The sequence below is a fragment of the Opisthocomus hoazin genome, chromosome 6 (genome assembly GCF_030867145.1).
Source record: "Opisthocomus hoazin isolate bOpiHoa1 chromosome 6, bOpiHoa1.hap1, whole genome shotgun sequence".
Taxonomy (NCBI): Eukaryota; Metazoa; Chordata; class Aves; order Opisthocomiformes; family Opisthocomidae; genus Opisthocomus; species Opisthocomus hoazin.
In genome coordinates, this window is record NC_134419.1 from 75,384,150 (window position 1) to 75,410,450 (window position 26,301).

Sequence of the window (26,301 nt, forward strand, 5' to 3'; positions counted from 1 at the left end):
GACGGAGCCCTGGAACAGGCTGCCCAGGGAGGTTGTGGAGTCTCCTTCTCTGGAGATATTCAAGCCCCACCTGGACATGGTCCTGTGCAGCCTGCTCTGGGTGACCCTGCTTCAGTAGGAGGGTTGGACTGGGTGACCCACAGAGGTCCCTTCCAACCCCTGCCATTCTGTGATTCTGTGATTTTCAGCTGCTGCTGCTTGGATCTCCACCTGCAGAGCTGTTCTTCCTATTAAAAACCTTGGCCTAAGGCTCTGCGACTTACGTGGGCATCCCAGGGGGGCTGATCCATGCTGGAGGGGCACATCTGTAATGGGTACCGACGAGGGGTCGAGGGCTGGTGGCACCAGCAGTGGGACTCAAACCTGCCGCCTGGCCTGGCCGGATGGAGCAACCCCGAGTGCCACCACCAAGGGATTCCCCGGCATGGGAAACATCAGCCACAGCTAAGTCAGAAGGGTGTGCCGAGGGCAGGGCAGTGCAACGTACTCTGGGATCTCGCTGTAACTGAATGAAAGCTCTCTGGTGTCCCCCCATCGTGGACTGCGACTTAGGCTGTCACTCCGAGACTCTGAGTTGTTACGGTGAAGTACAATGTTATGGCTCCAGGTACAAGTATAAGTGAGAGCAGAGCTGCTCCGCACGATACTATCTAATATAAATGTGAATTATCTCTGTAACATAGCGCACAGTGAAAAATCAAATAAATAAAATAGCATATCTCACTGCCTCTCTCTCACATTCTGTGTGCTCCAATAGAGTATTGCTTTTTCTAGTAATAAACCTTGTTTACGTTGTTGTGTACCTTCATACGTAGACCTCGAACTCTTCGCAAGAGGAGGCGTGCGTCGCTAACCAGCGGCTGGTGAAGGATAGCTGCTGAAGGCACCGCATCCCGTCTGCGACACTGCCAGAGAGCCAGCCCGCGTGTCCTGACCTGCTGTCGTCACCCCAAGGCCATGAAAGCCTCGCGCCCCGGCTTTCTCAGCGCACCCCGCTGCTCAGCCCAGCCACAGACCGAAGCGCGGCACCGTCCCCAGCTGGGCAAGCGATGGCAACAACCGCACAAGCTGAAAGCCCTCCGGGCCGTTTGCATATGTGTCAGTGCAGAATACGCCCTTTTCTGAAGAAGATTAAGCTCTTGGCTTTTAATCTTTGGAATAAAAGAGATAGTCCCCAACTGAAAAAAAACCCAAAACATTTCAAACTTTTTATTACAGAGACGTTATATTTTAAAGATCATTCACTTCTATGGAAGCGGAAGGGCTCTGGGCTAACACAGAGTAAGAAGGAAAAAAGGGCTTTTTGTTTTTCAGTAATAAACTTTATATCTAAAAATAATGGAAGAAAATTAGAAAGGCACTGTTTGACAGAAACTGAAGACTCATCCTACAATGCATTTTACTATAATACAATGCACATAGTAATGAGGAAAACAACTGCAACATAAGAATATTAAACTCCTACTGCTAACGAGCTCAAAGCGTTTAAATATGACTTTCCGAGAAATAGAGTACTTCTAACTCAAAAGGCTGAGAAATTACTTCATCCCTGTGTATCAGTACTTATACACAGCAGTTACATCAGGGTGCTTTCCTACCTCAAATTAATAACAAGATCCAACGACTGGAAGCTGAAGCTGAATGAGTTCAGCCTCCACGTAAGACTAAATTTCCAAGCTCTGTCAACATAATTTGATCAGAAGAGATGAAGTTTTGGCTCTCGCTTAGAGGCTTTAAAATGCATATTGTAAATACGCTTCAAGGCAGCTTCTGAATTAAACTCTCTGCTTATCCGTGCAGGGATTTTGATGCTCCTGCTCCTGCCCTCCCCTGGGAGGCGTGGAGGGAAGAGGTTTGTCTGCGCTGTACTCAAGGTGCCATCGCCCACAGAGTTTTGCTGTAAGGCATTGACTGTAGGGAAACCTCCTCCTTCAGTGCTTCAGCTAACTGCCCGCAGCCATCCAGGGGACATTTTTCCTTCCCTACCCGTTACCCAGTGACGGCTGGGGCATCAGTGGTACTGTCTTCTCAAGCGTCAGAAGCTGTCCAGAACTGGCGGGGAACAAGGGTGTGCTCCCAAGGTGGAGAAGACAGCCGTGTTCCTTAAGGGTCCCTCTTGCTCGTCGGTTTGAAGTCAGAGCGACTGGCTACCCTGAGGTAGGAAGCGGGGTTCTTCCCCAGGTCATACTGACAGGAACCTTGGAGAACGTCTATCTATCTCCACATTACGGTAAAAAATTTAGGAAGGTAATAAATATTACCCAATCAATCCCGTGTCATTGCAGAAAACTCCAACATCCATCCCCCAGGATAAAGTTCAACGATGGAGCAGCTTCCCTTGGTTGCTCACACTGAAGGTGTCAGCAGGGTGGTGACCTCGCCTGGTCACAGCCTCTGAGAAGAGCAGTCCCACCGAGCGCAGCAACACCCCTCTGAAAATAGGGCACGGGAGGCATACTGCATGCGGATGGAATTCGCAATATTGAACCCATAAAACAAGAATACAGTGAGAGCATTTTGCTCTACACTTAGTAATTCACTGGCCAGGCGTCTTCCTGTTTTTCACTGTAACATAACTGTTAGTTTTAACAAAACCGTTTTGTCTGAGGCAGAATTCATTTCTTCCGAGCAATGAAGTGAGGTTCTGTTCGTAGTGCTTTATTTCTGCGTCTGCATAAAGCCGCTGAACTTCCTCTGCTGGATAAAATTGTCCATCATGAAAATGCAAGTAGAAAAGCTAAGAATTGAGATATTTTTGGAATTGTGGAACATTTCTGCTTCACTGCCAGGACATGCAAGATGTGTGTTTATATACACAGAGTATACGTGTGATATGCATATTTACATCTGTATATCCATAGATATATAGATACATACGACTCCTTTTGGCATTGCTGTTATACATGTGTGTTCTACCAGGAGCTCCCACAGCTTGTGAAATAAACACGGGTTCCTCAAGGTGCATATTGCCACAGGTCACCCACCAGCTGTTATTTATTACAGACTGCATTTGGAGTAACTGGAATCCCAGCAGGAACCAATGTCCAAACTCCCTTACCCATTTCAGTGATCAGAATCACAAGCAGCTCCTGAGTAAAGGATCGGCACAGAAGCGGCCTGCTAATATTTTTTCCCAGGCATAAAGCCTGTCGTGAGAATACCTGCCAGCTTTTGAAAACTATGAATAGAGACAACCGGAGACGAAATAAGTGCCTGTCTCGTAATTCGGCTGGAATATACTGGGCTGCAAGCCAATTTCTAAATTGAAGTCAGTGGCATTGTACGGGACAGAAGCCAGTGCAGACTCTCTCCTTGAAAATTTTTAGACATTGCAGGGTAGGTAAAAAATAGATTCTGTCCTTCGTAATCTTTGCAGACCTCCTTTGTATCGCAGAAGAATGGGAAATTATCTGCATTATCCAAACACTTCGGATCTGAAGTTTACCGTTTGTCACCACAATTTCTTTTGGTTGTTACGTTCGCACACTCGACAGACCAGAATACTGAAAATATTGAACTGCTTCGAAGTCACTGAGCTCAGCTGAGCTTCAAGTAGCCTGTGTGCCAGTACAGTGTCGTAGCACTAGAACTATGAGCAGCCTCCTACTAAGTTCTGCTTTAAATCGAGGCATCAGAGGTGACTATATTTATGTTTCTGTACACATAAGGTTGTCTCGGACATCAAAGATTGAAACCTAAATGGTTTAGCGCAGAGACATACGCTGTTGGGCTGACCTGCACTGTCTGCGTAATCCGTGGGGGAAGGGCTGCGTCGGTGGCAGCTGACTTCTCCACCTCACACCGCTCAGCGGCTGAGCCCTTCATCGTTTGGTTCCCCACATGCAGATCTTGTGAATGTACTTTCGTGAACAGCGCGACCCACAGAATTTGGCTGTTGAACAAAGTTTGTATCTCAGCTTAAGCAAAGATAGCTCTTTGTGTACTTGATTGTCTCATCACTAAACTGCAAACACGGGAAGAATCAGGCCGTCTCAAAAGGAAGGTTGAGGCAGTCTTCCATGGCAGAAAATATGGAAAACTGCAACATGAAGTTTGCTACCTGATTCCAGTCTAATATATTTCCCCTTTTAAATGTAATTATCTTCTTTTTTTCATTTCCTAAGCCTTATTATCACAAAGTGTTTGAAAGTTAAGGCATATCAGACTGCAGACTGCCATGGTTTTCACAGAATCACAGAATGTTCGGGGTTGGAAGTGACCTCTGTGGGTCATCTAGTCCAACCCCCCTGCTGAAGCAGGGTCACCCAGAACAAGCTGCACAGGACCTTGTCCAGGCAGATCTTGAATATCTCCAGAGAAGGAGACTCCACAACCTCCCTGGGCAGCCTGTGCCAGTGCTCCATCACCCTCAGAGTGAAGAAGTTCTTCCTCGTGTTCAGCTGGAACTTCCTCTGCTTCAGTTTGTGCCCGTTGCCCCTTGTCCTGTCGCTGGGCACCACTGGAAAGAGTCTGGCCCGGTCCCTCCTGACACCCACCCTGCAGATATTTAGAGGCATTTATAAGGTCCCCTCTCAGCCTTCTCTTCTCCAGGCTGAACAAGCCCAGCTCCCTCAGCCTTTCCTCATAGGAGAGATGCTCCAGTCACCTCATCATCCTCGTAGCCCTCCACTGGACTCTCTCCAGTAGTTCCTCATCTTTCTTGAAGTGAGGAGTTTCCATTCTGCCACCTTCTGCATGTGTGTCACGAACCGGCTTTCGGCTGCACAGCTGTCTGGCTGCCGCCACGGCTCCCGGTTCCCGCGCGGGGCCCTTCCACGCGCAGTGCAATGGCAGACCACGTCCTGCAGCCGCTCAGCCAGCCGCCACAGCTCTGTCAGCAGGGGAAAGAAATGTCAGGGCGGGACCGGAGCGCGGGGGGCACGCCGTGCCGCTGCTCACAGTCGTCTTACACCAACTCCAGCAGAACGCCCGTCAGCAAATATCACAGAATCACAGAACCACAGAATGGTAGGGGTTGGAAGAGACCTCTGTGGGTCATCTAGTCCAACCCCCCTGCCGAAGCAGGGTCACCTACAGTAGGCTGTAGAGGACCTTGTCCAGGCATTTATCGTCCGAAAAGCATGTGGATAATGGTGAACGGAGCCTGGACTGAAGCGCTTCCAGCGGGCGCAGCTGCAGAGCGGGTGTCCAAGCCAGGGTCTGGGCGGAAAAAGTTGCTGTGGGAATGGCGGGGCATTGCTGGCAGCCGACTCTGGCCTTCGAGGCTGCGCTCTGGTGACGGCTTTTGTTTCACTGTGAAGCAGGGTTGGCCGATGCTGGCTTGAAACAAAGATGTCTTTACATGCGACGGCCGAGTTCGGATGGTTTCTATTTTTAGAGATTATCAGTGATTGAGGATGGGAGAAAAAACCTCTGCTGCCGTTTTGGAAAGCACTTGGCATTTTTGGATAAGTGCAGTATATGCTCAGAAGGTAACTCCCACCGGCTGAATGCCGTTACAGGACGTTATTTGCTGCTGGGATCACAGCGGCCGGCAGCTCAGCAGCCCTGAGGCAGCACCCGGGCCCAGCAGCCCGCTGAGGGGAGCCCACCACACGCCTGCACCCCCAGCTTCTTCCCTGCCGGCCCCTTTCCGTCAAATTTAACACCGAAATGGAAGCGGTCGCGCTTCCAGAGCACACCGGCCAGCCCCGCCACGCCTGTGAGGGCTGACGGCCGCGCCAGGCCCCGCCGCCGCCGAACTACAGCTCCCGTCGGGCCTTGCGCCGCCGCACTACAAATCCCAGAAGGCCCCGCGGCGCCGGGAGGCGGTGGCGCCGCCGCAGCGCATGCGTACGGCGGGGGAGGGGGGTGGTTCTCGGCCGTGTCGGTGGCGGCGAAGTTTGTTGGGAGGGGAAAGGGCCGTCGGGCTGAGCCGAGCCGGGCCGGGCGGCAGGAGGCGGCGGGTCCCCGCGCGGCCCGGCTCCTCGCACGGGGGCTCCCGCACCGCGCCGGACTCCAGTAAGTGCGGCGGCCCGGGGCGGGGGCGCTGAGGCGGGGCCGGGGCGCTGAGGCGGCGGCGGGGCGGCCCGGCCCCCCCCCGGTCGCTGCTCTCCCCGCCGGGGTGTTGGGGCGGGCGGGGCGGCGTCGCGCTCCCTCGGCGCCTCCGCCGCTGCGCAGCTTCTCGGCCGCGCCGCGCCCGTCCCTGCCCTCCTCCCTCCCCCCCCCGAAGCCGGGTGGGAACGGGGGGCTCTGCCGGCGTTTCCCCGCCGGGGCGGCGTGCGGGAGGCCGCGGCGCGGCTGCGCTGGGTGAAGCAGTCGAGGCCCGGCCGCGTCCCCGGAGGTGAGGGGTGAGGGGAGCTGGTGGGGGGAGGGAGCGGGGGAGCCGGGGCGGCGGCCCTGCGGCGGGGGCTCTGCCCGGGGCCGGGGCAGGCGCTGGCTCTGCGGAGGGCGCTGGGGCAAAGCCGCTGCCTAAGGCCCGCGCCTCCCAGCCGTGCTCTGGCTGAGCCGTGGCCTGGGCTGGTTGTTCACCGAAGCAAAGTGTCTTTGAATGGAGAAGGTGGCTGGAAGTGGATGTTGAATTGTGATTAGTTTTGTCATATCTGCAGTGTGTAGCACACGTAACGTGCCAGATGTGCCCTTGGCTCGCTACTGACTTAACACGGGCGTGATACTGTACGTGTGGTGCGGTTCCCTTAGGTGTAACTGATGCATAACCTGCATCAAAGGCATTGTATTATTGCATAAAACGTTTTAGGTTGTGGAGTCTCCTTCTCTGGAGATATTCCAGACCCGCCTGGACGTGGTCCTGTGCAGCCTGCTCTGGGTGACCCTGCTTCGGCAGGGGGTTGGACTGGGTGACCCACAGAGGTCCCTTCCAACCCCTGCTATTCTGTGATTCTGTTTGTGAAGTAACATCAGGAGGACAACAGTTTCTCTTTGGGGAACAAGCTTCTGCTTAGAGACCCGTTTCTTAAAAATTGTGTGTCTGTTTCACTGGTTGATGTGCTGTGTGAGTTCAGAAGCAAGCAAACAGAGCAGTTTATCCGCAAGTGATGAAACAGTTCAGTTATTAATTTGTTAGGCTGAGCATTATGAATTGGGCATGAGCAGAATGGCATTGCTTATCTGGGTAAAGCTGAGAGGGAGAAGAATATTTTTTAGGTTCTCAAGAACTAGGTTTCTCCGTGCTTCACCTTCTTAGAAAAGTATAGTGCTTTTAGAAAGACTGTTAGACATCCCTGTGTGTAGTATACTGAATGGCATCAGCTTTTTTGATGCCTTCTGACAAATTGCTTGCTTTACTAAGAGTCCATAATGTCTGTAAAAATATATTTTCTGTTCTCTTCATGTTACCCAGTCCTGTACGTGACACAAGAAGGCAGAACTGTATTTGATCGTACAGCTTGAGCCTGTGAGATGCCAGGAATAGCTTCTCGCTGTTGAATCCAGCAGGGCAGTGTTGGGTTTTTTCCTTTGATTTCTCCACTTCCTTTTTATACTTAGGCTATGTTCGTTATGATGCAGCACCAGCAGAGTCTTTGCTGAGATGGAGCTGTGCGTGGCAACTTTGGCTGGCTGCTGTATGCTCTGTCTTAATGAATTTACTATGTTGCACTTTTAAGGATGTCTTTTTTAAAATACTCTTGATTTGAAAGTCCTTATGCAGTGTAGTGGTGTCTTGTAGTAGTGTAGTAGTCCTTGAGAAGCTCTATACATCCAGTTGTGCGTAGGAAGACTTCTTTAAGTTTTACCACTTGTTCTCGTGAGGCTCCACGTTGGATAAATTAACAGGACACCCGCTGCGTTCTAATGAGTCTTAACAGTGCATTTAGAACTTGTCTTTTAGGTCTCTGCAGTCTTGTCTTCTGATGGTTATTTTTGCTTGTGAGAGTCACACAAGTAGCAATACATAAAATGGTCAGGTGTGTAAAGCAGAGAAGTGTAGAAGTGTTGTTTTCCTGTTTTTCACACGAGTAAGTGTTGAAAGTGAGCTGAAATCTCTCATGGTAGAGAGAAATTCTTAGCCTGGTTGATATTTGGAGGAGAGCCTTTTAATTCAGGGATAAATAAGTACTGATGCTACAGAAAGTGGTAGTGCAAGAGAATACCTGGTTTTTTTGTGTATCCTAGATATCACTGAACACCAGACTGCTGGAGGCAGCTTTACATAAAAAGTAAAACTTTTTCTGACTCTCTTGTGTTCCTTTTGTAGTTGTTAAACTTTGTGCTTTTGTTAGTGTAGAAAGTCTATTTTTGAGTTAGTAAACTGTAAAGATGAAATCTGTTTTCTTAAGCCATTTCTGTATTTGATAACTACAGTTGGCCTTGTGTCCATTGTATAGCTATGTGTTTCAAGGGTGGAAATAAAGAAGCAGTGCTGTAGGTCACTGACAGGTATATCACAGTGTTTAAATGTTTTGGGGGAACAGATGCTTTCATACAAATTAGAGAATAGACAAGAACCCATGAATGAATAAAGTAGGAAGCATCTTAAAGCTTTTCTTCCTCCTCCTCTCCTCATATACTTATTCTTCCTTGGCAGCAGTAACTGAGTGACAGAGGGGACAGACACACACGAGGAATAAGGGAGGCGTGTATGTGAGGAAAAGGCCTTGGTTTTTCCAGGTAGCTGTGGCTTATTTCAGAAGACAAGGAAGCTATCTCAGCAGGATTAATAAAGGCTGACTGTATGTCAGAGCGTTAGTGTAGAAGAGAGGAAGTGCAAAAGTCAGTTTTTGTTGACTGTAACAGATTAGAAAGAACTTGAGGACGTTACTGAAATGTGAACAGATCTCTACTTGTGAGACAGCCTCCAGTGTAGTGTTGGACATAGCCCAAACTGCCAGGCCTGCAGAATTCTTAATCTGTTTTAGTAGATCTAGAATTCTATCATTGTCTTTATTACTAAACGTTCCCGGTTATTTAAGCTGACAGCTATCATAGTAAATGTATTTCCTTCCTTCACAACGCGGCAAACCCTGGGAAGCGAGTGCACCTTAGAAGTGAGAAGTTGCCCTGCATGCCGCGGTGTGCGCTTTCTTGTATCCAGCTGTACATCAGTGTTTGTCCAAACAAAGGCTTGTGATACAAGAGCGTGTATCTTCCGTGCAAGATGGTTGGTTCTCCACCCCCCCCCCAATAATTATGAACAATAGAAGCATTTTTAGAAAATACTTAGTGCAGTTTGAAGCCAAATAAACCTTTGTGGAGTTGTATGACTGCATGAAACTACAGGATAGCAACTTAATTCAGTGTCAAAATACGGGAATTTAGGTAACTGGCTTTAGCATAAAACATTTTTACAAAGTGCTGCAGATGTCACTAGGCAACAAACTGCAAGAAATACAACAGTCAGTACATGTATTCATTTTTTTTGAGCTGAAATGCAACAAGACATGGCTAGAAGCATTGCTCTCAATGCTTTATGAAATTAGAAGCAGTTATAAGAAACATAAAGATCAAAATGCTAGTGAGTTTATATGACACACAGAAATAATGTAGCTGCTTTAAAAAAAAAGCCTGCTGAAGAGGTCGGTGTACCAAGTACGGTTCAAGTTCAGGTCTGAAGTTGCACTTCGGTGCACAGAATGACTGCACTGAATTGGAATGAGGGAGATGGCCGAGCGGTTTCAAAATTTTTTCTACTCTTAAGCTGATCTCTCAGATTAGGGCTTTGAAAATTTGTAAGTCTAAGGTCATCTTGATACATGCTGTAGACTAACTTTGAGAAACGTTCAGATACGTACTCGTATATGGCTCAGTTTTATAAATAACACTTTCCTGTTAGTGCTAGGTAAAGCAGCAGGGTTTTGTTACTGTTGAGGAAGGAAGCCTGGTTCATTGTCTCAGCACTAAGCAGCATTTTCTCCCTCCAGGGACTTGCAGAAGCATCTAGAATGTGTAGGTGTTTCTTTAATCTTGGAGAAGGAACTTATTAAGCTTTCTGTTGCAGAACTGTGTGAGCCACTTAGTTTTAAGAGATGTTATCTGCCCGAATAGGGAGTTGGAGGTCTGGTAGACGTTTGTGGCATTCAACAGTTTAAACAGTTTTCAGGTTTGAACATATGCCTTTGCCTCGAAAATCTGAATAGTTTCAGGTATTTTATGTAGAAGAAAGGTGGTTCAATGATGAGGTTGCTGCTCTGGGACTTGGGAAACAGGTTCAGCTCCCTGTGTTGCCAAAAGCTTCCTGTGTGGCCCGGGACGAGCTGCTGCTCTGTCCCTCGGTTCTCATACTGAAACTGCAGAGCGGGAGCCGCTCTCTGCGTCGCCGGAGTGCTACAAGGGCACGTCAGTCAGGGTTTGATGTGTTCGGGTGCGGTAGCGATGCGGGGCGTACAGCTCCCTTGTGCTAGGAGGGAGAGGGTGAGGAGACTGCCCAAGGTGAAAGGTAGGGGTAAGCCCCAGGCAGAAGGAGCAAAATCAGAAAAATGAGGCAGAGGGGAAAGTTTGGACTTGAAACCTCTTGGATCAGTTAAAAAGAGAGAAAGCAAGTCCTTAAAACTTTAAGGAGCACTGCATTGCTTTGTTTATTTAACAAAGCATAAAAACAATGCTTGAAAAACCTGAATGAACCAAGCAAATTTTTTCTATTATGATCCCGCCACACACGGAACAATAGCGAAGCTGTCTCTGTTCCTCTGCCAACTGTTGTCTCCTTTGGAAAACGCTTTTAATTCTAGCTAACCATTACATCCAAATGTTTTAGCTGTCAGTTTTGTTTATTTGTTCTGCTGGCGTGGTAGGAAGAATCTCTTAATTCGGTCTGATTTATTGACTTTTCATGTGAAAAAGAATGAGAAAAGATAGCTTCCTGACCTCCACACTCCCCTAAGGGAGAAAAGAATTTGCAGCTACCTCTTAGTTTAGAGTCTTTAGTAACTTTATAGAACTCAAAGTATTTTTGGATTCAGAGTCCTTGAGGTGGAAATACAAGATTGTCATTGCTATAAACTGGGAAAGACTGGACAGGAATTATCAAGCTTTGCAAAGTGTTTTCATTATCGAGTCAACACTCCCAGGAACAGTCTCTCTATACTGACAGATGATAAATTCATTAGTTTAATATGTGATTATTTTCATGTGTATGCTCTCCGTGGGTGCTTCAGTACCCACCACATTTACATGCCGTGTGCAAGAAAATACGTTTGAATTTGTTCAGACTAGTGACCTAATTAAGTGTTCTTCTGGTAAATGCTAGAACAGTTACATGTTGGGTTTGTTGTAAGAGTGAGCAGTCCTCTTAAAACTGCACTTCAAAAGGTGTTGTTAAATATATTGGTTAACTCTTCAGGGAGGTTTGCAGTAATACATGGCAACTCATGCTGTACTACGAATTCATCTGGCAGGTTATTTCTGTCGCTAGTAGACTTGGCACCTGTATCTGCAGTACTGCTGCAGCGCTGGGTGGGAATGCTTAAAGGATGTCCTTGCTTCGGAAGTGTTCCTGCTTATTCAGGACTTCAGGCTTTGGTTAGATTTTTTTTCTCGTTAACCTTTTTTCTCTTTAAATCAAGTGCACTGTAGGTGCTGTAATTTATTTATACCGTCTTCATAATTTGTGCTGGTGCCCTGATTTTTGTGTGGAGGAGCAGGATTTCCTTGGGAGGTCCGTTTGTTCCCTTCCTGGGGGAAGGCTGCAGTACCCTGTGGTGAAAGCCAGTCTGTTGCACGCTCGTGGTAAGTTCAGGGTTTCCAGGCGTGTTGTTGCCCATGCACAGGACTGGGGATTCTTCTGGAGTATTTCCGTCTCGCTGCGCGTAGGTCAGGCAGCAATCCTGCAAAGTGCCGGGAGCCTGCTGACTTCTGGTAGTTGGGATTACTCTGTGGGTGGAGCGTTGCTGTTCTCCATCCGCGTCGTGATTTACACGTTGAGAAACACCAGTGTCAGTGCAGAACCGCAGCTGTGCAGTGAGCTGGCGTTTGTGTCGTTGCACAAAGGAGAGGTAAGGAAGAAGGTCGGCAACCAGGCGTGGGCTGTACCTGATGCAAGGACATTTCCTTGGGCTCACGGCTTACTTCCGAGGAGGGAGGCTGCTGGAAATGAATTGTGTGAGCAGTCAGTGAAGTATGTGCTTCAAGTGAAGTGTTGGTGTGCTGGCACTCTGCTACAAAACCTAGCATTGCAGATAAGCTTTTATTTTATGGCGTTTCTCTCTGTGTCAGGTGAGACTTTTATTAAATATACCAAAGTGGGGTTTCATTTTCTTAGTTTAACAAGCACAAAAAGGCCGGGGGGAGAGGTGGAGGGTAATGACCTGACATCCTTGCCATTTGATGGGAGCTTAATTTTCGCCTCCCACCATGGTAAACAGGAGCTGGCAAGTGTTCTGCAAATGGGTATTGGTTCACTTCCATGGGACAGACAAAGCCTTATTCTTCCTAAAGAACTTTCACTAAACTTGTGCTTGCTGAAGAGCTCTGAGATTAGTCCTTACCGCTGTGAATCCTGATATATTACTAATATGATTGACAAGAAAGCTAGATTCTGGAGGAGATACCTAGTCTTTGCCATAGTGGGAATGTTGGACAATGTAGTGGCTTATGCAATGAACAGGACATGGTCTGTGGTATAAACTCCCACAGTATTAAAGTGACAGTGAGGGGAAATCTTAGTGGCAACAATTGTTCCTTCCCAAACTGCTAATGTAGATGAACCGTTGCATTTTTTTATTCTGCGTTGAATTTGCTGAATTTGATCTATAAATTTGAATTTGATCATCAGTTACTTGTTTTGTGTGCTTTGGTTTCATTAAATCCTTTTATATTTTTTGAAGGAGGTCAAACCAGATATTCATCTGATAGTCACAGAATCACAGAATGTTCGGGGTTGGCAGGGACCTCTGTGGGTCATCTAGTCCAACCCTCCTGCCAAAGCAGGGTCACCTACAGCAGGCTGCACAGGACCTTGTCCAGGCAAATATATAGTGTTCTTTTCACTATTTGATGCTTTTAATGAGCTGAAAAATCAGTTATTTACAGTCCTGGTTAGACTCCACAGTTTGGTTACAAGCATTAAAAAAATATGCTTGCTTGCTTAGTTCTGAGCTCACTGTAGGCAAAATCGTTAAATGTTGTCTTAAACTTGTGTTCGAATGACCTGTAATGCGCTGTGCTACTAGCAGACATATGTAATGTGAAATCACAGCTCACAGTTATTCAGCTGTTCAGAGGTGGCTTAAGATTTAAATATGTGCAGTTTAATGGGATTAGTCTGAGTATGATATTCACATTTAAATTTGGAGCTTGCCTTTGGATCTGTATGTAAAAGGTAACCTTTTGCTACTGCAGTGCTCTCTAAGGTTTCCCTCTGTTTGGCTTCTACCCAATGCTTTCAGCACAACCTTTGGTGCTACTAAGGCAGATAAATTTCTTTTTAAGTAGTAGTTTCAAAATTAATTTAACACACTCTTACGTGCGTGCTGCTGTTTTGTTAACAATGTAAGAATATTCTGTGAAAACTGAGGAAGGTATTTTCAACTTGTTAGCTTCCTAACCAGCTGGCCTTTTGTGTTTTGTGGGGTTTTTTTTGTTTGTGGGGTGTTGTTTTTTTTTTTTTTGCATACTTCACAGGAAAAAGGTCTATGTTTGTGCTGGTGAGTTTGTACCCAGGATTCAGAGTGAAAATCAGCAATGCTGGCTTAAAAATGGCGAACTTTTTTTTTTTTTAACCAGCTTCACTTTTTTGTATTGAATGTCGTCAGGTCAAATAAGCTTCATCAGTATTTGTAGTGTGGGTATAGTCTTAGTGCTTCAAAGTCATTGGGATACCTTCGAGACCCTTGCACTTTCATATTTGAAGATAAGTTTGGGTTGAATTTGAAATAGCTGGCAGTGTGTGGAGTCTGAGCTCTCAGAGTGGTTGGCCTAGATGAAACAGTTACTAGTAACTGAAATTAAATAGCGTATGACTAGTTACTCATTCGTAAAAATAAGTAATCCTAATAAGTAACGTGCTTATTCCCTGCTTAGTTTTTCATTTGGTTTAGTTGTCATGAACGGAACGATTTCTATAGACTAATGCATGTAAGCATTTTCAAGAACAAGGACCTAATTTGTCGTGTTTGGAGTTTTACATACAGCACTTATTATGGGCCTTTTCAAAATTTTAAATAAGATTAAAAATAACTAAATAATATTTAACTCTGAACCAGCATTATTAAACATTTTAACTAGTCTGTAACTGAAATTAATAAGCTTTAAATAACTTGTTTTTAGGATTGTATAAGTGAATTAGTGTGAGTATATTTTGTTTTCCTCTGTTGTACTCATCTCTCTGGGTATATCTGGTTTTGAGTAACTTTGTGTTACCTGTGCATAGTATGGAGTGATGAAAACTACTTCTGACTGTTGTGAAAACTTCGCATTATTGAACGTATTCTTTCGCTGTCCTTTAGCTTTGCTATTTTACTTTATTGCTTTCTAGGCTAGTCATCACTCATAAGTTATTAATAGATAGATGTCAAGAGTGTCTTTTATAATGGCCTCATTGCACAGGATGCTTCCTTTTATTGGCATTCGCTCAGTGCATTTAGAGGGACAATTGAAATACTTGTTTTAGCTAGGCAAAATCCATTAGTAGGTGAGGTTTTTTGTTTTGTCTGTATCAAGATTGGTGATAGAGAGGAATTTTGCATCCTCTGCAGTACATTTCCTCACTTCATCATTCCCAGAGCCTTTAGCTTCTATTGCAAATACCTTAAAATGGAGGAAAGTAGTTAAACTAAGAGCATGAAACATCCCTTGCAGAAATTCCTGCACAAGTGTTTGAGGAAGTACCAGCCTGTTCCATTGTGGAACTGGTAGATTGGTGTTTGAAATAGGCTGGCGGATGTTGGATTCGGGTAACTTCAGAACATTTTCCTTAGAACTCCAATCTCCCTCTAAAGCGTAGTGAAATTTTTACCTAGACAAAGGTAACATTACTGCAGTTTCACCTAAAGATGAAGAGCTCATGCACGGACTGACGTCGCTGTCAGTGGGGAATGGTTGCGGCTTTCTGGCGAGCTGAGAGGCAGACCGGGATGGCCGTGGAGAACCTTAGCTGCCGGCGTGGTAGGGAGGGAGGCAGTGGTCGGTGTTCGTTAATGGCATGAAGATTTTCTGGTTGCCTTGGTCTGGGTTGCTTCTCCCTTCGGTTTGAGCCAGCGGTTTCTCATCGGCGTGTTGTTATACCGAGGGTCTTGGTGTGTTGCAGGTTTTACTGGATTCAGCCTGTACAGAAAGGTGTTGTAAACTGTATGGTGCATTTCTGCTGTAAAAAGTAGATTTTAATAAATGTTGATTATATGTGGGTGTTGAAAGCATGCAGGATTAATACTGTAACATTTAAGGAGTGTATAGGTCGTCATTTGCCTTGCTGAGGTACACTGGAAAAGAAGGGAATAGTTGGCTTACCCTGACTGAACAAGTCTGCCTGGAAAGTGGCAGATCAGATGCATTTTGAAGACAGTGCTGACTGCGTAAGACTTCAGTCTGAGATAAGACTGCTGGTTTTGTTAGATGAATCACCAGTGCAAATGATGATTGTTCTATATTGTGCCCTGGTTGGAAGTTGGGTTAGGTGCTGGGGGAGGGATGTATTGTTTGATATGCCTCAGAGTTTGCGTAGGGATAGGAGAGGTCAATGCTAGTGGTACTTGTTTCAGGTTTTTTAATTTTGAAGATTAACTTCTTATGCTTAGGAATTCTCTTTCACGTGAATACTGGCCTTTTGCAGCTATTTTCCTTCCTGACCACTCTGGAGAAGGAATCTGTATTTAGGGGGCAGCATATCCTGGAGACTTCCAGTTCTCATTTGTAGGTGTAGTTAAAATGTTGCTAATAGCTTCATAGGTTTCTGGCATATCAAAGTTGTGTCTTCTCTGTTTAACAGAAGCATACAGTGTTTGATGCGCCCAGCAGAACAAAAACGAGTCAGTGAAGTATCTTTGAGAAATAGAAAAGCTCAGCAAGTCATTTTACAACAGTCATAGAATCATTAAGGTTGGAAAAGACCTCTGAGATCATCAAGTCCAAGAATCAGTCAGTCCTAAATCAGTCCATCCTAAATCGTCTTCAGTTGCCATCAAATTGGTACCCAAGTCATCTCTCCAGCTCCTGGATTAGTGTTTTTCTGTTACGTTTTGCATACTTGGGGAATTGTGGCTTTAAAGCTTTTGTGAAAGATGAGCAGAGACATTGTCTCTCGGTTTAAATTACGTATACAGTGTTCTGCCTCTGCTGGAAGGTTTTCAGGGGTTGAAAATAAAGGAAGTTTGAACAACTGTCCTGGCAGATTTATGTGACGTATTTTCGGAGGCTCTTCCGAGCTGGTTGTCTCAGAGGTGAGGGTGTTGTGTCCTCCCCTCCGCCCTTCTCTTTGTTGTCCTGGATGTGTGCAAGAAGGAAAGCTTTCATTGCTGTGTTCTTCAAGGTATAAGCAGGACAGTCTGAACTCATCCTTTACCTTTGGGAGTCAGTAAATGGAGTAAATGGCCATTAAACGAGATGACCAACTGGAGAATAGCTGATTTACTGCAGGAAGCTGATAGTAATTGCCTAGGCAAAAGCCAAGAGCACTCAATAATTAAGCTGTCCCTGGAACTGCAGGAAGGACTGGGGATGCTGCCTACCTTCCCTTTGGGGTGATGGAGCTAGTGTAAATAGGAGAGCTTAAAAAGGGTGGTGGGGAGGAGGGATGGGCATGACTCATGGCATCACTTTGAATTTATCAAGTGTAGTTTTATGAATGTTCGTTGTTTCATAGAGATGAGTAAGTGGATAATGTATATTTCTGAATCTTCTTAGCTAGTAGAAAAAGAACTCCAAGGTCATCTCCTATGGTAAGTTAAATCCAAAGTTCAAAATGTCCATATACCAGTAGAGCAGGAAGTAGAAGTGTAACTCTAAAGAAATAAAAATAATAATAAAATTATACACAAAGCTTGGGAAAAACACATGTAAAACAAGGCTAAAAGGTATTAAGGAGCAGTACTCATCTTGCTATATTTCTTAATGAAGCTTTCATGTGGATGGTGCAAAGCCTATTGCATGGTCATTTATTCATACAAAGTTCCACTTTCTCCAGTAAGCCAGCAGCCTGTGGTTTATGCCTGCCTGTGGAAATCAAGCGTTAGCTGTCAAAGGAGAGGATGGGACCTGGAAAAGCCACTGTAGTAGTCTCCTATTGACTTAGCACTTGAAGATATGGAGGCTGCAACCAAACTGTAAAGGAGATGAACTCAAGAACAGGTGCTGGTGTGCAACTAAAAACAGAAATTAATGTAGGAGAGCTTAAGCAGCCTGGGATGAACAGTGAAAGCGAGATGCTTGTGTGCCTCTGCAGGTTCTAGCTGTGCAGTCCTGCATTTACAGTTACGGACTGGGAGAAGGTGATCTGTGATTCTTATCTGTAGTGATGCCCAGGAGGCCAGGCGGCCTGCAGTTTGTGATATCAATGTTGAGGAATGTTGGTATATGGTATACCCCAGCGGAAAAGAGCGGTGAGAGGAGAAATCTGAGAGAAGCTGGGCTGAGGAGGTATGTACCTACTGCAATTAGTACACCGCCACTGGAAAGAGGGACGTAAGGCTTCAAAAATAAGTGAGACCTCCTGTTTGGATTATAACACAACCCTCCAAGAAGGAATTTTAGGGAGCTGAGACTTCTGAATTCTTACATATTAGTGTCAGTATACACCACAAAATGGGTTTTCAAAAATATTTTAGCTTCTGGTGGATTATGCTGAGAACCAAGAGGAAATGGGCCACGGGGAGAGTTTTTTCTGTAGTAGTGCTGTGCCATTGACCTGTACCTCCTTTCTTCCCTGTCCCCCCACTCTGGGGAGGGAAGGCAAAATAAAATGAAGTTGTATGTAGTCCGCTACAGGTTTGATGCCTTCAGCTTTTTTCTCTAACAACTCGTAATCTTTGTGTAATATGTCATTCTAAAAGTGGACAGAAGAGTTATTACACTGTTCTGTGCTGCAGATTCTGCTGCAGAAAATAACTAAGTGTGCATGTAGTCAGAGCTGTAAACTAAACACGAACGTGGAGATTTTTGTTCTGTGATCACCTGAAATAATTTCATGAAAAAGAAATCATATCTGTAAGATAGGATCCATATTCTGAAGACGCTTTTGAGTTGGAGTTCTGGTAAATTGTTGGGCTAGTCTTGTAGACAGATTTCCTACACTGAGGAATTAATGTTGGAGTTCTGCTATTTGTTTTATGAATCTTTAGAAGTAATGTGGTAATTCCGTCTTTATTGCTTTTTTGGTCTGTCTAGAGTTGCCAGGAAGGGTGTCGTAGTGGTGGTTTTGTCATGTGTGTTCAGTTGCTTTAGTAACTGGAAGAAAGGCACAAATTGATTTTTTTTTTTTATGTGCACTACAAATTGTGGTTTGCTAATGAGTGCTGAATAGAATTGATATTAATTTACAGTGGAATCTTGCCAAGGTGCGATATGGTGGAAGCAGACTTTTAAAACTGGAGAACAGTTGCGTGATTTTGTGTTCAATTTCAATTTTATAATAAAGTTAGAGTTTTATCTCTTATTCTTTAAGAATGTCAGTCTGGTAGATGTAAGTAATCCTGTGAGGAGTTTTTAACTCATCTGAAGAAAACAGCAGTTATACAACTTGAGTTTTTAAGTTAATGATAGTTTCTGCTGTATTTTCAATAGAGGACAAAGGAAGTGAAAATAGTATCATTTTTTTAGGCTAGAAATTAGCTAGTAGTACTTTTGAAATAGAAGATCTGTATGAATTTAGAGGTTTTTTCTGTGAAAAAATCATTTATTGACAAATAAGAGAAAGCTTCTGAATTTTGTCATTTGCCCTGGGGAAAAAAAAAATAAAATATCGGAGTGGTTCAACTTTAGTTAATTGTATGCTCATAGTGGAGCATTATGAGTATCCTCCTTTCATTTTGCTTAAAAGTTTTTTTTGAAACATAGATTCTCCTATAGGGGAAAAATGCTTTGAAAATTCACTTGGTTTTGTTCAAGGATTCTTAATCAATTTGTATCTTGTTTCAAAAACAAGTTTTCCCTGTTTCGTTTTCTTCGCATCTGCAGAGAACACAGCCTAAGCCTGCCCAGACAGGAAACTAGCCACCAATATTTGCTTTTTTTAGGCACAAGGCTTTTCTGGGCTTCCTAAACTGTCGATGCGAAGCTGACATGGTGGCCCGGAAATGCAGTCTGTTTTGGTGAGGGACCACCTGGCACAGCTTAGGCCAGTACTGGTAGATGACAAATTTCATATTCCTTTAAATGAAAACAATGTGTGACGCCCAGTTCTGCCAGCTTAGAGGTATGATTTAGAGAAGGGCTACCCTTGAGCTTGCCCCTAGCTACAGATGTGTTTGTAGCAAGATGTTGCTTCCATGTCAAGTGATCCCAAGAGCCAGCATGTGAACTACTGGGGAATGTTTGTTACAATTATAACATTGTCTTAAGAGTGCTCAAGTGTTTGGTTTTGCTGTTACTTAGAACTAGAACTTGGTTACTCAACTTGTCTGAGATATGTGATATTTAAATTGTGAGGAACATACCAAGGTTCAGATTACCGTAATAAATTTAGTAACTTTATTGAAGAACAAGCCTGTGCCTTTGAAGATTTAAACCATTGTTGTATACCTTAAGCACAGAGACTCTTTTACCTTTTGGAGGTAGAAAGAAAAACTAATCAAGTGCTTGATGTAAGGCTTAAACACATTTAGTGTCCTTGTAGCTGGATAGAATAAGTCTTGCATCTCAAACAAAAGTGCGTTTACTTTGTTATACACAAATGCGTTTAACTTCAGAATTTAATAGCTTATATTAAAAAAACCAAGCCACTAACATTTTGAATAGTCTGTCATCACTATGATTTTGCAATCTGTTCAGCCTTTTGCCAATACTGCTGAATTGAGATTGTTAGGTCTGGTCCCTGATGTCAGACTTAATGTGTCAGACTTAATGTTTCAGACTTGAGGTCGCACCAGAGGATTAGTTTGCTGTTGGGCATGGAAAAGGTTACTTGTTTTACAGATTGAGTTCAATGACTTAAAACTGTACTAGAAATTATTCTAGTATGATATCGAAGTTGTCATAATAGATTTTTTAAAAATTTTTCTCAAAGTGTTGAAGCACAATTTGACTAGTACTCTAATTAGTCATATAAAATGACAGCTGTAAATGCAAGCATATATCTACATGTTTATACATCTCATCCCCCCAAATAAATAAGTGCTTATCTGTATATCTGATTCCCCAAAACAAACACTTTAAAACGTGCTTAACCATATATCATATTTTACTGTGCTGTATCAATAGGTAGCTACAGATAGTTACCAATGTCTGCCTCACTGTGTGTGATATGACTGTATTTAAATGAACTTCAAGCAAGGAAATAGTGAAGGTAAACAATTTCAAGATATATTAAAAAGAAACATCCATATTATGCAGTGAAAGCTGGAAGTTGTTATAAAAAGCGTGAGGTGCTTAAACCTTCTGTCCCATGGTAATATTTTTGGATATGTGCTATTTCTGAGTTGTGTAGCAAAATGTAAGGAAGACTGAATTGATTCTTTCATGCTCCGGGAAAGACTGGCGTTGGCCTGATTTTTATCATAGTTAAATATTGGTTTATTGCCTTTTTTATATAAGTATGCAGATTTGTCTTTGGTCTTAAAAGGCTGGCTCTTAAGGTGAAATGACTATCCCGTAAAATAAGAGAAAGCAAAAAAAGGATGCAATAGCCTGCAGTAAGGCAGAGCCATAAAAGATGAAGCAGGCAAAATGGGAATAGGTGGCCAGCAGTACAGATTTTTATTTATTTTATGAAGTAAAAAACCCCTCAAAACCTCAAAATGTAAAATAGCCCACCACCTTCAAACTTAGTGCTACATGGATGTTGAGGATTTCAGTTTTGGACTAGCAAGTGTATTCATGTATCTGTTGCTGCACATATGACTTCATTTTGACTGTATAATGTGTAAGGATGAAAAGATGTCTGTTGTTAGACATTTAGACATGAATTTCTTTTTGTAGGAGAAAGGAGAAATGAGTAATGTCTCTAAAACCCTTTTAGTTGAATTTGCTTAAGCAAAATATGAAAAAATCAAGTTGGATAGTAGAGCTGCTGAGAAAGATCCTTGATCTTGACCATGAAAGGCAATGTCGAAGAAGGAAGTGTAAACCTAGCGCTATCTCAACTTTGTGCAAGCTGTGAAGGAGAATCTTATTCTTTAGTGGTCTTGTAAAAGTTACTCTTGATGCTCATTTGCTATTTACCACTTGTATCTTTGCTCTTAGAGTATTAGATATCCTAGGTGTGCGCTTCAAAGAAGTAAGAAAGACCTACATAAAAATTCAGTGGTAGCGGGGGGAAGCAGCCATGCTTCACTTGCTCTTCTGTAGAAACTTCTTTAAGCTACTAATTGAAACTGCTGAAAATGTCGTGGGTAGGCACAGAAGAGTTTTGGAATTTGTAATGAGGAACTTAACTTCTGTGCTTTTTGTTCTGCAGTGTGATGTTCAGGATCAGAAATGCCTTATGTGGATCGTCAGAATCGCATCTGTGGTTTCCTAGATATTGAAGAAAATGAGAATAGTGGGAAATTTCTGCGGCGGTACTTCATTCTGGACACTCGAGAAGACAGTCTGGTGTGGTACATGGATAACCCACAGGTGAGATGTTCTGAGCAATAGTTTCCTGGCTTCTATCAGTTCCCACTTTTTCAGATTTTTTTAACAAATTTACTTAAGAAAAATTGGGTTTAATATTAGCTTATGGGCATGGAAGCTAGGGGAAAAAAATTAGTTACACAAGTGAAATAATTGTAAATCAGTGTTTCTTCTTTACTGGTGTGTGCAGTCTTTTAAAGAAAAAATATAGTTCATATTTGTATTTAAAACATTGCCAACTGCACTTAACGGTAAAACCTTACAGACAACTTCAATATCCGCACATTGCCAACATATGGAATCTAAGTATTGGCAAGAGGTTTAGGAATCAGATGGGAACCTGAATTTGATCCCACATATAAATGGGTCATTAATTTTGAATCACGATGTGCTACATTTTCTGTTAAGTGTCTCAAGTGTGATTACAGGATCTCACAGGCATGAGGTAGTGCAGTATAATATAATCAGATGAGCCAAATCACAAGTTTCACTACGCAGGTCTTTGAATTCACCTCTAACCTTTTGTGGAAGTATGCAATTTTCCTTGCATTGCATGGGTCAGCTGTTTCATATTACTTTACCTCAACAGAATCAGTCATTGAAAAGCAATTTCTAACAATGCTTGCAATTTCAATACAGTGCGAGTAGTGTGTGAATGAGGAAAGCTTGTATCTGTCCTGATGGACAGCATCCTTTATATGAAAGCTGCTTTCACAACGTACACGCGTCAGTGTGTTTTCTAGCATAGGGGAGAACAGATAATTGTTTAGGGTCTGAGTACAGAGATGGTGAAAGCGTAGGAACAGGGTCAGCTGACAGCTGTCTGCCAGAAGAATACTTGTGAACCATTCTGCCAGGAAATCCAGAGTTAAAATGTGGTAGAAGTCTACTGTTCAAAGGAACCAACAGAAACACATTGAAACGGTGTGCAGCTCGATGAATGTGACTCGTGACCGAAGCATTTAACAGTTATTACTGCAGAGAAAAAAGAAAGAATTTCTGGAAAGAAGAGAGACTTCAAATGTCTGAAGTCAATGAAGGACATGAAGCAATTCTTTTTTTTCCGTTTTCCTGTGATATAACCAGGACATATGGGCAACAGCTTGAAATGCCATAGAAATGGCAATTCTGCAGAAGTTTTAAGACTGATGATGTTTGCAGTGCACACCTCTTGAGAGTTTTTAGTTTTTGCTTTCTTATATATTTTTTTAATATTACCACAAATGAAAGGGTGCCTTGCAAGAGGCAAGTTGAAGCTGCTTGATTTTCTTCCACTGCTTTGGTTTTGAAGAACAACTGAGTTTTTATAGATCCACTGTGTGGAGACCGTTTTTAATCCTTCAAGTGATGAAACTCTGCATACAGGATGAGTCTATGGTATGTGCAGAACTTCACCGGGCCCTTGGCTGGTAGGTGCTCTGTTTGTATCTGTGAAAATCAGTTCAGCTCTTCAAAGAAATATTGGTTTTAAGTCTACCATCAACCACGCATTATTACCCTAATATGAAGATTATAAAACTGATGTATGCTGGGATCAAAATCATGCTGACAAAGTAAAACTTAAATTTATTTGGGCAGAATGGGAAGACTTTTAAATTCAATTTTAGTGATACCAGTCTAAGAAGCAGGTTTGGTTTACTATACCTTTGAAATACAAATGGAATATAAATGAATTATTTGTCTGTCTTGCTGACCCTGGGTAGCATTAGGCTCCTCTTTGCTGTGTAGAAGTCGTAAGGCACTATTGAGTAATGTAGTTTCCCCCCTTTAGCTGGGGAAAGGATTAGCAAGCAGATGCAGTACCATGCTTACGGTCTCCAGGGAGGCCTGTAATGGGAAGAATGATCTGTAACGTAAAGGACCATTTTGAAAGTAAAAATTGTGATGGAAAAAAGTATATGGAAAACAATGCTCTATTTAAAGGAAAAAAATTAGGACGACTTTCATCAGAAATGGTTAATAAAAAAGTTAGCTTTTTTTTGTGATGCTCAGTTCTTTAACTGTTGTGTTTCTAGGCTACAAGCTGATAGTGAATAGTTATGGAAATGTTAAGACTCGTGTGCCAGGCGAGGATGTGAAAGCAGTGGGCGGCTCCTTTTTAAGTTGTAAATATACTTAGGCTTAACTACAACTTTAGGAAGTATCATAGTCTTTCCCTGCGATAACTTTAATATTAAATGATAAGGCTATGATTTTTCAATCCGCTTTGGCAAATATGTGAGACGGCCTTTGAAGTATCTGACATAATAGATGAATGTCAGTTCTGTCCCTTCCGCCTGCCCTGGTCAAAATACATAAGAGGTCAACATCTGTTAAGGAAAAAGTATTCTTTCCGGGTTTCCTGGATGCAGACCTGCAAGAATCCTTTTTCCTCTAGTAAAATACATAAACTTCTGAAACAATTACTGTTTGTATTGTTTCTAGCAGTCTTTCTGTTTTTAGTTGATTAACAGATGTGTGTATGATAAACAAGTAGTGTAGATCCTGTTTCGAGCATACGTTGTGTATTGTGTATAAAAACATGTAGGATTTTCTTTTTGTTTGTGGAATTGTGTTATTTGCTTTTTACGTGTAAACACTGACTGTGATATGAGAATAAACTAGTTTCACTTTGTAATATGTGATTTGTTTCAGAATCTTCCCTCTGGATCTCCACCTGTTGGAGTCATTAAACTTACCTACATTTCAAAGGTAAGGTGATGTGCAAGACACTTGTTGCTAAATTTTTGGTGATAACTACCAAGGGCTGCTTCTGAAGGCTCCAGCTTTAGACAATTTAAAATGTCTCTTACGTAGCGCTGGGGTAGCTTTTTGCTTGTGTGCTGCTCCTGAATTTTAGAGAAGTGTTACAAACGCTTCAATAGTATCAGGTTAAGATAAGAACAGACTAATTACCATATTGTCTAGGTTTTTGAGATTTCAAATGGCAGCTCTTTGTGCTGCATGGAATTAGTATTTCTGAACTGTATTTTTCAGTTCTGTATGAGTGTTTGAATTCCAGTTACTCTTGTAGAAAAGACAGGCTGTTTATGAAGTGGAAGGTAAGCCTTTGGGTGTGATAGTTTGCAAGTAACAGTGATCTTTAATGGATAGAACAGAAGAAAATCTAGAAAATACCTCCTTTATTACTCTCTGCATACACTTCCAAATATGTCTGAAAGAAAATTGTGAACTAAGAAAGTATCTGTGGTTAAGCACAGATACCGTGTTAACAAAGAAGTAGAGAAAAAGAATTGACTTTCTCTTGTCTTTCTGCTCATTTCTCATCCTTCCTTTGCTTTTCTTGTTGTCATACTGTACCTGCCCACCTTCCTTGTTTTGTTTTTTTCCTTCTTGTAAAAGATACCATTGATGCTTGTTATATCACGAGTACAGAAATATCTATGGAGACCTGCTTATGTCCTTGCTGCTTTCCTCCTTCTGTGCTTACTTTGCCTAAAACCTCACAGTTGTCATCTTAAGAAATGTGAAATCTTGCATCTCCCTGTTAGTGGGAGCAGGGGTGGTCACCTGTGCCTTTGCAGCCATGTGCACCTTTGAAGGCAGCTCAAGGGTGCCTCCTGGGTGGATGCTCTGTCTAACTTTCCATAGTTCTTCTAGTTATGCAGTATGTGCTTTTTGTTTATGGGCAAAAAAAGGGGTTTTGATGTGAGAGACTGCTTTGCTCTTTCCCCCACCCTTTGCAGAAGCACTCTATAATGTAAAAATGGCAATGCCTCTCTCAGATCAGGACACCCGCTTCTCTCTTCCCCCAGCACTGCAACATTTTAGAGGCTCCTCTAAAAGCTAGCTATTATTCTGTTTATCTTAATGAACCAACATACAGCTGATGTCCTTGAAAGTATGAAATGTGCTTGAATTTTTACTTGAGTTGAGACGTAGAACTTCAAAATGCTAGTAGAAGTGTTATGTTTGCAGATTTCAATCTTTATCTGGTAACGAATCCTTAAACTTAAGGAATAGGAACATGTGACTTAAGCTGTCATCTTACCATAGGTTGCACATCTTGAACTGAATTTTATACTGTATTTTTTGTTATATCTGTGTATCTTTATAGCTAACAAGCTTGCTGTGCTGCTGATCTTCAGATTTGGTCACTTGAAAGAGAAAATAAAGTTGTGATATCCAATGTATATTTTGCATACAGACTGATATTTATAATCTTAATTTCCATACTAGGTTAGCGATGCAACTAAGCTAAGGCCAAAGGCAGAATTCTGTTTTGGTAAGTTCTTGCATGCGGCATGTGCATCAAGTACATCCTTCACAAATATGAAGCAAAGATAATGTTCTGCATTTCAGTTACTAGATACTGGCAGTGTATTTTTTAAAAACAGCTTGTATTCACTGTTTCATCTTTAGTGTGAGGGAAATGTTGGCTTCTTCATACGGTGTTTTTGTGGCTTTTCGTATTGCAGCTTAATGAGGAGTAGGTGAGAGCTGTTTTTCAAATGTTTGAAATTTTGGGGGCGTTAATAAGATAATCAAAAATGATGGGTGTTTTCAGAAATGTGGCATGCCTGTCAGCCATGAAGACAAGTAATTTAACTATTTTAATGTGTTACTGACAAAAGTGTTGATTTAATTGATCTAAAAACACTGTCAGCTAATGCTCTTATGTTAAATTTTAGCCTCTGTTGCTGCACCGAACAAAACCAATTTGCTTTGGGTACCTTCTAGGTTTACTGATACTTAAACTTGTTTGAA

At 42.9% G+C, this 26,301-nt stretch overlaps 1 protein-coding gene across 6 annotated transcripts in view; it reads left to right on the plus strand.

The window, feature by feature from the left end:
* The first annotated feature begins 5,825 nt into the window (after positions 1-5,825).
* Positions 5,826-26,301, plus strand: part of PLEKHA1 (pleckstrin homology domain containing A1) — a 40,144-nt gene continuing 19,668 nt past the window's right edge. For 4 of the 6 annotated variants that reach the window (XM_075423875.1, XM_075423870.1, XM_075423872.1 and 1 more), the window contains exons 1-4: positions 5,826-5,961; positions 21,437-21,597; positions 24,229-24,285; positions 25,774-25,819. In XM_075423875.1, coding sequence (XP_075279990.1) covers positions 21,457-21,597; positions 24,229-24,285; positions 25,774-25,819 — 244 coding nt within the window. In that variant the 5' untranslated portion in view covers positions 5,826-5,961; positions 21,437-21,456. Of the gene's footprint in view, positions 5,962-6,139; positions 6,284-21,436; positions 21,598-24,228; positions 24,286-25,773; positions 25,820-26,301 lie in introns of those variants that run through there. The other 2 variants (XM_075423876.1, XM_075423871.1) reach the window with 2 other exon arrangements.